We start from the raw sequence: 14,078 nt of genomic DNA, 5'->3' as shown, positions 1-14,078 counted from the left end.
ATCTGTGAGTTTCCAATGAGGATGACTATTCAGTCCAACCTGCCTTTGGAGTGGGTAAGATTAAGAAGATCTTTTTCTTTGTTCAGAATTGGACATTTTCCAAAAAGATGCTCAAAAATATAAAGAAATACTTGAAGGCATTGAAAACTGAAGAGGTGATGAAGAAGGGAGATTAAAGCAGAGCAATTATTGTGCATTTAATGGAGAAGAATTTCAGAAGAAAGATACATAAATGGAATGAAATAGATAAGTGAGCTTCGAGAGTAGTTGTGGAGATTTTCATCTGAGGATCAGGAATTGTGGATGGCAGCTAAGCAGGAGTCAGAGCTAAGATGATCATTAAGTCCTCGAACAGAGAAAACACAGTAACTTGAGTAGAGAATGAACCTTGGCATATTGGACTATTGAAAAGTAACAAAAACAAACAAACAGAAAAAACAGCTCCAAGGTACTCTACCTTCACTGGTGAAGATTCCCCCACTAAAGACAAGACAGTTACTTTTAGATGTGTCCTGAGTTCTGCTTCTGTTTGGAGCCAGCTATTTTCAGAGTAGTAGTCATTTGAAGCATAAAGAGGTAGTTTGCAGCATCAACTTTCAGCTGTGGACCTTGGAGTCATCATTAGTGAAAGTTATGGGACTTATTTTTTTAGGTTATAAGGGGATAAAAGGAAATGTGTCTCTTCCTGATGTCTTCTGTATAGCCGTGCTAGAAAGACTTAGTCTGTTTAAATGAGAGCTTTATCTGAATGGTTTTGGATATTTCACAGGAGCAAATGAATGTTTAAATCTCCATTCAACCGGAACCATCTTTTGGGGTCATAAAAGAGGCAGGAGCAGTTAAGCAATGTTTTAGAGACAGCACTGTCCATTTGAAGTGAGAAGAATGTAATCTTCGTCCATGCATCCAAATAGCTGTTATACCTTCACTGCGGGCACCGGCTTCTCTTCTAACTTTAACTGTTTTACCTTTAGATCTCACGTCTTTTGTAGGTATATCAAATAAACGAAGGCAACATAAAAAAATGATACAAGGTTAAACAGGTGAAAGTGATGATTACAAATATCTAAGAAGTGTTCCATGTGGGTTCCCTAGCGAAAGGAGAAGAGACAGTCTCTGACATAAACTCAGTTGCCTGCTCCTTGATCGCTTCTCCCCGGTGGGGCGACTTAGCAAGCCCACAGAGGAAGAGGATCTAGGCAGTCCTGATGGGACCTAATAGGCTAGGGTCAGGCAGTAGGGAAGAAGAACTTCTCCTATCAGTGGATGGGAAAGAGGTATAGGGGAAGAAGAAGAAGGGAGGAAGGGACCTGGAGGAGATAAGGGAGGGGGCTACAGCTGGGATACAGACTGAATAAATTATATGTAATAATAATTTCTCTCTCTCTTATCTTATAAACTTTGTCAATTAGCAAAATCTATAAATACGCAGACACAAAAACAATTTACTGATCACAGCAATTTTAGATATTTTTGTGCTTTACAGTCCAATTTCTCTGATGTAACTTTAAGAAACACCAATGGTCCAGTCTGCTGAATTTCACTTCTGTGTTTTCTACTAGTCAAAAGAGAAGATGTGTGAGAGCACAGAGTCAGCAGAGACATCTCAAACTACCACAGCCTCACACACGACTACCATGCAATTCAGGGTCCTGACCACCACCAGGAGAGCCGTGACCGCGCTGCTGCCCACCAGCCTCCCTACAGAAGGTACCCACAAGACTGCTTGCTTCTTTTTATAGGAAAGAAATGTTTACGGGGTAATTCCTTTTTAGTGGAGGAAAAAATATCTTTCAGCCAATTACTTTCTTAGGGTTTCTCAGATTCAGAATTACATAATCTATACACAGATGCTGGGATCCTTTACATATGCTCATTCTCTCACCACGCCTTAGCGGTTATCCATGATCTGGCTTTTTTATTTTCCCCGGGGAAAGAAACATGGGCTTCTTGTAATGTGACTAAACTTAACCTCATCAAACTATATTCCTGACACAGGACCAAAAGGAATATGCGTAAAATGAATATTGATGTGAAATTCTGAAAAATAGATAATTTTACTCACATATGGATATATAGCAGTAGTTTCTGAATGCAGTCAGTCACAAAGACGCTGTGCATATCATGACATTGTTCTTGAAAATGTACCTCTGTTTATGGAGAAGACAAAACTACTGAAGTGTTCATGCCTAGGTAAAAGTCATGTGTGAGAAAAATTTAATAGTCAGTATTTTATAACTTTCCATTCTATGAGGTATTAGTAAGAAATCGGGGGACATGATATGTTTTCAGGGGAGAACATAGTTTCATATCTCATTGTCACTAGCTTTGTTTTCTTTAGAATGAAAAGTTAAATTTGAAGCCTTAGTTTTAATTGAAATTTAAGTGGATGTTATAAATAAGTGGTGTGGAGGCCAAATGCCCACTGCATTGTGTTTCTCTTAAATTCAAAATTTGGGGGTTATCAATCAAAAGACTGAAAAATTACTTCTGGTGAAACCCAACCTTTATAGTAAAATATAACCTTTGAAATTATGCCCTATTTTTATCCATTCATAATAATATCATTCTATAAATGATTTTGGTCATAATTTTTATTGATACAAATTTTAAGATAAATATTTAATTGTTGATAAATCCTAAGTCCTCTCGTTAATTTGTAATCTTTCGTGTTTTAAAGTCCTGTTCTAACTTGTTTTAGAATGTTAAAATTATATTTCATGCTATAATTATCATTCTCACAGGATTGTATCTCAGATACATTTCTGATGTCTTATCTTAAAAAGTCATGCTACATCATGTAAAGATATTGCTCTCTCACTGAACTATATATTATTCTCAGTAAATTAGAAAAAGAGAGTGTTGGAGTTAAGGCAGTGAATTCAGTTATCCAGTATGAAATTTATGCACCTTTAAAATTGTTTTATGTTATAATAACTCCCAACTTCTCTTTCAGATGACACGAAGATAGCACTGCATCTCAAAGACAGTGGAGGTAGGGGTGCATGCCTTTCTTTTGTAAACACTTGCAGACATTAATTCACTTTAATTCATTAATTCACTTTAATTCATTTTAATATGACAAAGGGGCATATGGGATTCCAAAGACCGAACAGAGGTAGATTTCATTCCTGTTGGTGTTTAACATGTGAAGAAGTGAGTGAGCTGGGTTGAGAAATGAAACAAAATCCAAATCTTTTTGTTTGTCCGTTCTAGTATATGACCTCAACCACCAGCTAGGAGGTAGGAAAATCATCCACTAGTTTTGCTGGGTTTGTTGCCCTCCTCCTTAGGTCATTGTGTGTATATATTCGGCATGGCTGCAGGCCCTTGGTTCAAAGGTCATTTCACTGAAATGTGTGGTTGGTTGTTTTGCACAGACAATTAAAGGTTAGGAGAGTAAGTGTGGGAATATATTGTGCTAGGCTTTCTCATCTGCTTTAGAATGCAAAGGACAAAATTTAAATATTAGACAACATTTTACCAGTAACAAAATTTTTCTAAGAAAACTTAGAAATGTCTGTACTGGTACTTGAAATTTTGATGAAAAGAGGTTTTTCACTAAACAATACCATGAACAATATTAATTATGTGTTTAAAATATTTTAATGAACTGTATAAGCTCATAGGTTAGCACTTGGCTATGTTAGCTATTGATAGAATATATTTTCTCATGAGGAATTCTCTATTTGCTTCCAGAAAGGGTTGCTACTTCTCAATAGTGTATGTTACACAGACATGAGAACATTTTAACACTGACCTATGTATAGGTTACTTCTGTAGCCTCATACAATTTATTCACTGAAATTCACCCAGGAGGCTAAAGTAATATCATCATGAGTTTAAGATCAGCCTCAGCTAAGCAAGGAGAACGTGTCTCAAAAATAACAACAAAAACTGATAGAAAAGTGGGGGGAGAAATGAAGAAGACAGATAAATTAGAGAGACAGATAAATTAGGCAGGCAGAGAGACAGACAGATAGGCAGACAGATAGATATGATATGATAGATTGTTGATAAGTGATACAGTTGTTGGGTGTTTTCCTTGTAATTGTAGAAAATAGTTCCTAAATTACTCAGTCTGTGTTAAATAACCAATATTCTATGCATTCTCAGATCAATGCTTGTGTGTATGCACATCTCTACAGTTTACATCAACCCATCTAAAAAATAACAACAGCTTAACTTCTCCATAAATGTCATCGCACCAGCTGTTCCTGGTCTCATATTTCCCTGTAGTGTTTTGATGCACAAATTTCTTATTCATTAATGCATTTATTCAATAAATAAATGCAATTACAGATGGCCAGTGTAATGGATGGAACTAGAAAAGATCATCGTGACGTAACCCAAAAACAGAAAGACAGGCATGGTATACACTCACTTATAAGTGGATATTAGCCAAATAATATAGGATAAATATACTAAAATCTATAGTCTAAAGAAGCTAAACACTAAGGAGGACACTAGGGAGGATGCTTAAATCTCATTCAGAAAGGCAAACAGGATAGACACCAGAAGGAGTGGAAGAGAGGAAACATGGGAGCCTGCTGTAGAGGGTCCTCTGAAAAGATCCACCCAACAGGACATCAAAACAGATGCTGAAACTCATGGCCAAACTTAGGGCAGAGTGCAGGCAGTCTTATGGAAGAAGAGAGGGGTGGGGATAGAGGGACATGAAGGGGATAGGAGCTCCACAAGAAGACCAACAAAGATAAATGATCTGAGCCCACGGGGTTCTGCAGAGACTGATACACCAATCAGGGACCATGCATGGAAAGGACCTAGACCTCAGATGTTGCCAATTGGCATCTCAGTCTTCATGTGGAGCTTTGAGTGCCTCTATCATGAACTCAGTTGACTGCTCTTTGATCACTCACCCCTCGTGATACAGCCTTGCCAGGACACAGGAAGAGGATCCAAGCAGTCTTGATGAGACTTACCAAGCAACAGTGGAGAACTCCCGCTTTCAGTGGACTAGGGGAATGAGGTGGGGGCTTGGGAGAATTGAGGGAAAGTTTCAATTGGGATACATAATGAAGAAATTGTGGAAAAATAAGAATTACAGTTATAAGAATCTAAAATCATAGTTTTCAAAAGATGTTAGCAATTTTTAAATTCAATATTTCCCGGAGAGAGATATTGATAAGTATCTTTTGATCCTAAGTCCTAATATTGAGACACCCCACTTCAAGGAATGTGGAAATATTTAATTCTGTGAACTGGGGTATTTGTCTGCACTGCTTTTTGTTTATTTCTCTAGTCCTCTTTATATATATATATATATAATTTTATTTTATTAATTACACTTTATTCACTTTGTATCCCCCAAAAGCCCCACCCTCCCTCCCCCTTCTTCACACATGCCCCTCCCCAAGTCCACTAATAGGGAAGGTCCTCCTCTCCTTTCTTTTGATCTTAGTCTATCCGATCTCATCAGGAGTGGCTGCATTGTTATCTTCTGTGGCCTGGTAAGGCTGCTCCCCCTTCAGGGGGAGGTGATCAAAGAGCAGGCCAATCAGATTATGTCAGAGGCAGTCCCTCTTCCCATTACTATGCAGCCCACTTGGACACTGAGCTGCCATGAGCACCAGAAGAAGACCCCCAGCACAGATGTTTAGTCCTCTTTCTATGGAAAGGAACCATTCTCCAGAGGCTGTGGGGTTTATATTTCTGTTATATTTGTGATGTTAAAACTTTTAACATAGGTAGAAGTTTCAAATTTGTTTCATTTTTCTTTTCTTCATTGATTTTTCTTTATTTATTTTTTGTTCTTTTCATTTTAACCTGCTTGAAAGATTCTATGGTGTAAACAGGAAAAAAACAAAAACAAAGAAACAAACAAAAACCAAAGGATTCCTGTGACCTTTTGTTAAATAAGTATGAGATTCTCTGAGTGGAAGTGTTTTAAAGTTTCTCCAGTGAAAAGTGGTTCACAACCTTGGTGCAAACATGTATCCACTCAATCATTTCTGCTTGCTGCTTGCTATATAAAGCATTGTTGCAGACCTGAGGCTTAAAATAGCAGGTGATTGTTAGGCAAATGCTTTACTTCCATGACTACGCATGAATATTCCTCCGAGGAATATTCAAGATTACTATGAAGATATTCTGTCTGGCATTTCTCCAGGATTTATTCAGCTATAAAATTGTTTTATAAGTAGCCTGTCACAGAATTAGTGTTTTTTAGAATACACATTGAAAGTAGGTATCTAATGTATTACCAGTGATTCCCAGTAATATCCTAGATTTGTTAAAGCATTGAAGAATCACAAAAATAAATATGTTATTAAACTATGCATGAGAAATAGATTGTAATTGTAGGGGGGAAATTAAGTAAACCACATAATAAAAATGTAGTATTTGGAGGACACTGAATAATGAAAAGTTGGATTTTCAAATAGTATTTAAATCATTGATATAACAGGGAGTCATCAGAATGCCAAAATATCACAATAAAAATGAACATTTTCCACATCTGGAACTGTTTCAGGTTCTTTTCCTGAAAACATTCAAGTACAGTTACCGCAGACCTATCTGATCTGAATCAACTGTGTCTCTTCTAAAGAATGCTTGGCTGCAGACAACTTGATAGGCTTCTTGAAAACATGACAAAGGACTTGGGCTTGAGCCCCAGCATTGAACCCCAGAATTACAGATAAGTGAGGCACATGTAGGAGCATCAGAGTTAAGTTCCCAGAACTCACCTCAGCAAGCTCAAAACTGCTTAAAAAGACAGCTCCATGGGGCTCCGATGTCCCTGGTCACACTTGACACCATACATATGTACATAATTAAAATAATAACGGAATATGTTAACGTAGTAGAGAAAGTTGGATTCCCTACCTTTAATTGAGACCCCAGGTTCGATTCCCAATACTGCGAAATCAGAATTAGAATGTAAACAAGCAAACAAACAAAAGGTTCCTGGAGTTCACGTAGGGATAAATAGAGATGGGAATTTATGTAGGAGACTCCCTGTTACTAATGGCTTCCTAAAGCTGCTTGTCCCTTAGAGTATAATTCTTAAGTCCAGACTGAACATAAGGAATGCCAACAACAAGCTATTTTACTTATATCTACTACATTATATTTGTTTTCTATAACGGATTCTATTAATGTTTAAAATTAAATTTCCTTTTCTGTATAATCACATACTTGTTTCCATCTCATCTGTTCTGATAAAAGCTGGAGTCATTTATGCTCCCTTGTCACCAGTGATATTGCAATCAGAAGCACCCACTCTCCAAAACCAAGATATAGCTTATTACTTGTGTTCAGACTTTAATTTAAAGTTCCGTCAGCCTTCTTGGCTTCTCTAGAAATTTTGTTTAATTCACCTGCAAGAGAAGATAGAGTATGATCCTGGAATTCATGTATGTAAAGCAAAAGCTTCTGTGTTTTTTGATTCTAGGGGTGGTTGATTAGAAGAGCTATATGTTTTAACAATGACTGAACTGTACATAGTAGCAGGCATGACCATTAAAAGCCTTTTCTGACATTTGAATATGTTGCCTTTGAATGGTGCTACCCACCTGATTAGAAACATAAATGTCCTCAGGATGCAAACCGAAGATAGTTATAGCCAGGACAGAGGAGAAGTTTGCTACCTGAATCAAGGGCATGATTTTTAATTGAGATGTACAGTTTTCAACCAGAATTCATCTCAGTTTAGCAACCTTTTTTTATAATTTTATTTTTTAAATTAATTACAGGTCATTTACTTTGTATCCCAGCCATAGCTTCCTCCCTCATTTCCTCCCAAACCCACCCTTCCTCCCTTATCTCCTCCCTGCCCCTTTCCAAGTCCACTGATAGGGGAGGTCTTCCTCCCCTTCCATCTGACCCTAGTTTATCAGGTATCTTCAGGACTGGCTGCCATGTCCTCCTCTGTGGCCTAACAAGGCTGCTCCTCTCTCGGGGGAGGGGAGTGTCAAAAAGCCAGCCATTGAGTCCATGTCAGAAATAGTTCCTGTTCCCCTTACTAAGGTACCCACTTGGATACTGAGCTACCATGTACTGCATCCGAGCAGGGGTTCTAGGTTATATCCATACATGGTCCTTGGTTGGAGAAACAGTCTCATAAAAGACCACTGTGCCTAGAAAAGGATATTCACCAACCCTATATCTGATAGAGGGCTGATATATAGAATATATAAAGAACTAAAGAAGTTAAAAAGTAATAAATCAAGGAATCCAATTAAAAAATGGGGTACAGTGCTAAACCGAGAATTCTCTGTAGAGGAATATCGAATGGCAGAGAAACACTTAAAGAGATGCTCAACATCCTTAGCCATCAGAGAGATGCAAACCAAAATGACCCTGAGATTTCACCTTACATCCATCAGAATGGCTGAGATCAAAAACTCAAGTGACAACACATGCTGGAAAGGTTGTGGAGAAAGGGGAACCCTCCTCCATTGCTGGTGGGAATGTAAATTTGTACAACCACTTTGGAAATCAATCTGGCACTTTCTCAGACAATTAAGAATAGTGCTTCCTCAATATACAGTTATTCCACTCCTAGGCATATACCCAAAATATGCTCAAGTACACAAGGACATTTGTTCAACCATGTTTGTAGTTTAGCAAACTTAACTATGCTTTTTTGGCTACAGCAAAATTGTGAAGATTAATTCAAGCTCCAAAACCCTGAAAAATTTCATTATTTTAAAATTGTCATCAAAACAAGGAAATCATGAAATGTGCAGGCAAATGTATGGAACTAGAAAAGATCATCCTGAGTGAGGTAACCCAGAATCAGAAAGACACACATGGTATATACTCACATATAAGTGGATATTAGACATATAATATAGGATAAACATACTTAAATCTATACACCTAAAGAAGCTAAGCAAAATGTAGTACTCTGGGTAAGATGACCAATCCTCATTCAGAAAGAAAAACGGAATAGACATTGGAAGAAAGAAAAAAGAGGGAACAGGGAACAGGACAGGAGCCTACCACAGAGGGCCTCTGAAAAATTCTATCCACCAGGGTATCAAAGCAGATGCTGAAAATCAAAGCCAAACTTTGGGCAGAGTGCAGGAAATCTTATGAAAGAAAGAGAAGATAGAAAGAGCTGGAGAGGATAGGCACTCCACAGGGAGAGCAACAGAACCAAACCATCTGGGCCCAGGGGTCTTTTCTGAAACTGATTCTCCAGCTAAGGACCATGAGTGGCAATAACCTAGAATCCCTGCACAGATGTAGCCCATGGCTGCTCAGCATCCAAGTTGGTTCCCCTAGTAAAGGAAGTCGGGGCTGTCTCTGACATGAACTCATGGGCTGGCTCTTTGATCACTTCCCCATGGTGGGGGGAAGGGGAGTCTTACCAGGACACAGAGGAAGACAATGCAGCCAATCCTAATGAGACCTGATAGGCTAGGGTCAGATTAAAGGGTAGGAGGACCTCCCCTATCAGTGAACTGAAGAAGGAGCATGGGAGGAGAAGAGGAAGGGAGGATAGGACTGGGAGGGGATGATGGAGGGGATACAATATATTGCATGAGATACAATATATTGTAATAAATAAATAAATAAAAATTTAAAAATAAAAATAAAGGTTGTGATAATGTTAAAAAAAAAAGTCATCAAATCTATCAAAGGAACCCAAATTGCATTCTTCATTAAAGGCCTTAAAGATTTTTCCATTTGATGGAGTCAAGTTCCTTGTTTAAGAATATTTGAGCATGGCTGGCTCTTTGATCACCTCCCCCTGAAGGAAAAACAGCCTTATCAGGCTACAGAGGAATACTATATAGATAGGGTCAGATGGAAGGGGAGGAGGACCTCCCCTATCAGTGAACTGGGGGAGGGGCATGGGAGAAGAAAAGGAAAGAGGATGGGATTGGGAAAGGATGAGGGAGAGGGCTACAGATGGGGTCCAAAGTGAATAAATTGTAATAAATAAAAGATAAATTTAAAAAAATAAAATAATGTTTGAACATACATTTTTAATTGCTATTATTTAAAGTCTCAGCTCTGTACACAATCCTGATGTATAGTACAAAGGTCACCAAGAAAGCCAGTCTTTCTCTTTCTTTCTTTCTTTCTTTCTTTCTTTCTTTCTTTCTTTCTTTCTTTCTTTCTTTCTTTCTTCTTTCTTTCTCCCTTTCTTTGTAATTTTTTCTTGTAAACTTTTTACTTTTTAATTTTTATTTTTTACAGTTTATTCTTTTTCATCACAATTGTAACCCCTCCCCCCCATTCTCTTCTCCTAGTCTACTGAAAGAGGGAGTCCTCTTCCCCTGCCATCTGATCCTAGCTGTCAGTCTTCTTATTGCTAGAAATTTATTAAGCCTGGATCTCCATAGGCTGACTTTTCTGAGTCAGAGGTTAGGGTCTGCACTATGAGATGAAAAAATTTGCTACATTGCAGCGTGCTGATTAAATTACTTCAGGAGTAAATGCCTCTACAGTGAATGTTTATAAAAAGCCAATAGAGATGAGCTTTCATGCTCTATGGGAAGGCTGGATAAATTCAGGTTCCACTGTGCTCAGTTTCCTATTTCTGAACTTAATCGTAAGACATTTTGTCTGAAGATAAATGTGACAGCATTATTCTGACTTTCACAAAACTGCTTCTAGGGGCCCATTTTTTTTTATTTGTTTGCTTAGTCTGTTGTGGTGGATCAAGCATCTACACTTATCCTACAGTCAAATTATTTTCTGTCCTTCATACATAAATCATCAAGGCAACATGACTTTTGTTGTGTTTGCGATGCCTTTTTGTGTTTTTCATCTACTTCCTTTGTGTAGATCACAGTCTCAGAGGTAAAGGAGGCCTGTTATTTCCTTTTGACAGGCTATTGAATTTCTATCACCTTTTGTTTGGAGCACTGTAAAGTATCTTGGCATTTTGTTTTATCTCTGGCTTTGTTTGGCTACTTTTCATGCTGGCCCTAACTCTGTTCCAAGCATATATCTAGTAAAACAGTGAAAACTTCTTGTGCTTTGAATGTTTTGAGATTGCTTCAGGATTAAAGATTTCTCTCCTCAACTATTGTAGAGTCACAGTTTTCATCTCTTTCTTTATAATGAGCTCATGTGGTTGCTTGTTAATGTTATTATTCTGGTTTACAAAAATTCTAGGCTCGGACTGCTCCCCCGCCAAAAAAAAAAGAAAATTAAATTTTAACCTCTGGCCTTAAGTCCCAGGGGTCAATATTCCCACTGATTCTGGTGGAAAGTAGTTTGATTAAAGCTTTATCAATAATATCAATAATATCAGAAACATTGGGCTAGGGAATCATGTTCAAATATTTACATTTTAGCAGGGGATTAGCCCCACCTAACCAGGGCACAAAACAGAAGGTCTCACAGAACAGGACATGAATGAGCTCACATAATAGGCCATGAAGAGGGAGTTCAAGGCCAACATGGACAACTAGTGATAACTTATGTGGAAATACAAAGAAGACAGAGGTTATAGATCAGAGTGGTAATGCTTGTTGGAAAAAACATAAACCCTCAGTTCAATTCAGCAGTCACTCAAATTCTGATACTCTAGCTCAGATTGTCTCAATGATTCTACTCTAATTCTAAAATCTCTGGACTAATGAAATTGCCACCACTTCTCAGACCCCTCCAGAGTATCAAGGGTTGAGAGAGTGCTTGATTTCTTCATGCCCAGTCTTTAGAATAAGAATGGCACAGATATCTCTGAGTCCACTAGTTGATCTCTGCACTACGACTATCCTGAACATTTTGATTGTTGGCAAAGAAAAGTCAGTTGCATTTCCATGTGAAGAATGCATCTTGCTTCTTTGGTGCGAGGGACCCAGAAGCATCATGTCTGTTGCACCTGTAACTCCTTTGAATGCAGTCTGTGAGAATTAGCCATTTAAGATGCCATCAAGGTCATTTGTTTTAGTAAACATGGTTATTCTTTCTATTTTGTTGAACCAAATGAAATTTGTTTTATAATCATTTTTACCTTAAAAATTGTGATTTCATTCTTCCACTTAATAGCTTGAAAAAGATGTTACTCAGCATGAGAAAAGAAGAAAAGCCTCACATTTTAATGTCCCTTTATCTTCTATGTAGATGTGTAAATAGGATTTGTAGTTAGAAGTTTTGCTGCTAGTAGTACGTAGAATAAAATAACGTTGCAGAGCTTCTGGGAAAAGCTACATGCACCCTTCAAGACCCTGCAAATATATTTTCCATTAAATTCCTGCAAATGCCCGGCCATATTCATCTGATCAGTAACTACTTTTTTTCTATTCAGTTTTATAGTTTCTGCCCTATCCCCTGACTGGGAAATATTTTTCTAGAAAAAAGAAATTTCTGATTACATTTTGGAACCTGATCCTTATGAGGAATCCCAGAAACCAGTTTTACGAACACATCATGTCATTGTGTTAGCTATGCGTGTTGGTTTGAATGATAATGTCCCCACTCCAATAGGCTAATATTTTGTCTCCAGTTGGTGGAATAGTTTAAGAAGGATTAGGAGGTGTGGTCTGGTCGGAGGAAGTGTGTCACCGGGGGTGTGGCTTTGAGGTTTCAAAACCCCACAGCATTCTGCCTCCTACTTGTGGATCAGAATGTAACCTCTGAGCTCATACTCCAGTGCCATTCTTGACTACCTGTTCCCATGCTTTCCACCATTAAGGTAATGGACTCTAACCCTCTGAGAATGTCCGACTCCCAGTAAACTCTTCTATAATTTGCCTTTGTCATGGAGTCACATCACATCTGTAATCCCAGCAAATGGAAGTTAAGTATGGGAGGATCAGGAGTTAGAGGTTGTCTTTAGCTATGTAGAGGGTTCAAGAGACACCTGGCTACATGAAACCATGTCTTGAAGACACTGGGGTAAGGGAAGTGGGAAAAAGAGGAAGAGAGCAGAGAGAGAGAGAGAGAGACTGTCCTCCAGGCTGTAGATTTAAGCAGTAAATTCTGTTCATTTATGCATGGACAATGTTTAGTTCTCCTGTAATATAGTGATCCACTTTTAAAAAACCATAAAGCTTCAAAACACTAATCTTTTATAATAGTTTGCTGTTCCATTAAGACTAATTTCTACTTTTGTTCTTTGGTTTTCAAATAATACCATGCAAAAATATAAATGTGCATTGGCCAGTAAAGGTAAGGGTTAATTACTTAACACTTATTCATGAGTGTTGTAAGCTAACTGTGGCCAAATATTGTTTCAGTTACAATAAGAATTAGCAACTTGCTTCATAAAGTTTAAGCAGAAGGACTTTAAATACATACTAACATTTATATTGCAACCCCTCCCCCCTTACTCTCAAATTGGTAGCCTCATTTTCTTTGATGTTCCATATGCACAGTTATATAAATTGAATCATAGAATTCATTGAGTATTTTTGTTGTTTGGGTATATTAGCTTTCAGAGCAGACAAATTTATATTGGATAACCAATTAGAGGCACATCCCTGGAAGAGGCTAATTCTTCTCCACCTCTTCCTCCTCTTCTTTTTCCTCTCTCTGTCTCTTTCTGTCCATCTCTGTCTGTGTCCATCCCTCTACCTCTGTATCTCTCTTCTCTCTGTGTATCTCTGTGTGTCTATCTCCCTGTCTCTCAGTAGTCACTGGCTGCCTGTACTTCTTTTTCTCAGAGTGGTGCCCTTTAAGATTTTCCCTCTTCTGAGTTAACGTATCTATTGATGTCGTCATTGTTCATATCTTGTTTATGCAGCCACTTACAGGAAAGGCGGTATCACAGGAGACCTTCTGGTATTCTGGTATGAAAATCTTTCTGCCCCCTCTCCTGTGATGGTCCCTGAACCTCAAATGCAGAAGATGTGCCACAAATGTATCCACTGGAGCTGGCTCCCCACAACCCACCGACTGTGCCCAGTAGTAGTTTTCTGTGATGAGGTTTGTTTGCTAGAAAACAAGCTTCTTTGGTGAGGGGTGATGACTATGCTTATCTGGTGTAAGGATAATGTTTAGAATGTCGTTAAGTGTTTATGCTGGGCTGGCAGAGTGGTGGCAGTAGATTTTCTTCTGAGATCTCTGACCCCACTAGCCCTGGATGATTGACTAGGATTCTGGTTAGCCCTCCTAACTATGGAGGAGGGCTTTAACCACATTCCATATCT

At 38.2% G+C, this 14,078-nt stretch overlaps 1 protein-coding gene across 1 annotated transcript in view; it reads left to right on the top strand.

The window, feature by feature from the left end:
* Plxdc2 (plexin domain containing 2) overlaps window positions 1-14,078 on the top strand; it is a 434,652-nt gene that overhangs the window by 376,185 nt on the left and 44,389 nt on the right. The window contains exons 11-12 of the mRNA XM_060372593.1: window positions 1,563-1,710; window positions 2,957-2,995. Of these exons, the coding sequence (XP_060228576.1) occupies window positions 1,563-1,710; window positions 2,957-2,995 (187 nt within the window). The remainder of the gene's footprint in view (window positions 1-1,562; window positions 1,711-2,956; window positions 2,996-14,078) is intronic.

Source organism: Meriones unguiculatus, chromosome 19 (assembly GCF_030254825.1).
Source record: "Meriones unguiculatus strain TT.TT164.6M chromosome 19, Bangor_MerUng_6.1, whole genome shotgun sequence".
NCBI classification, from domain to species: Eukaryota; Metazoa; Chordata; class Mammalia; order Rodentia; family Muridae; genus Meriones; species Meriones unguiculatus.
Note: the sequence above shows the minus strand (reverse complement) of the source record. Positions and strands in the feature narration are given on the sequence as shown.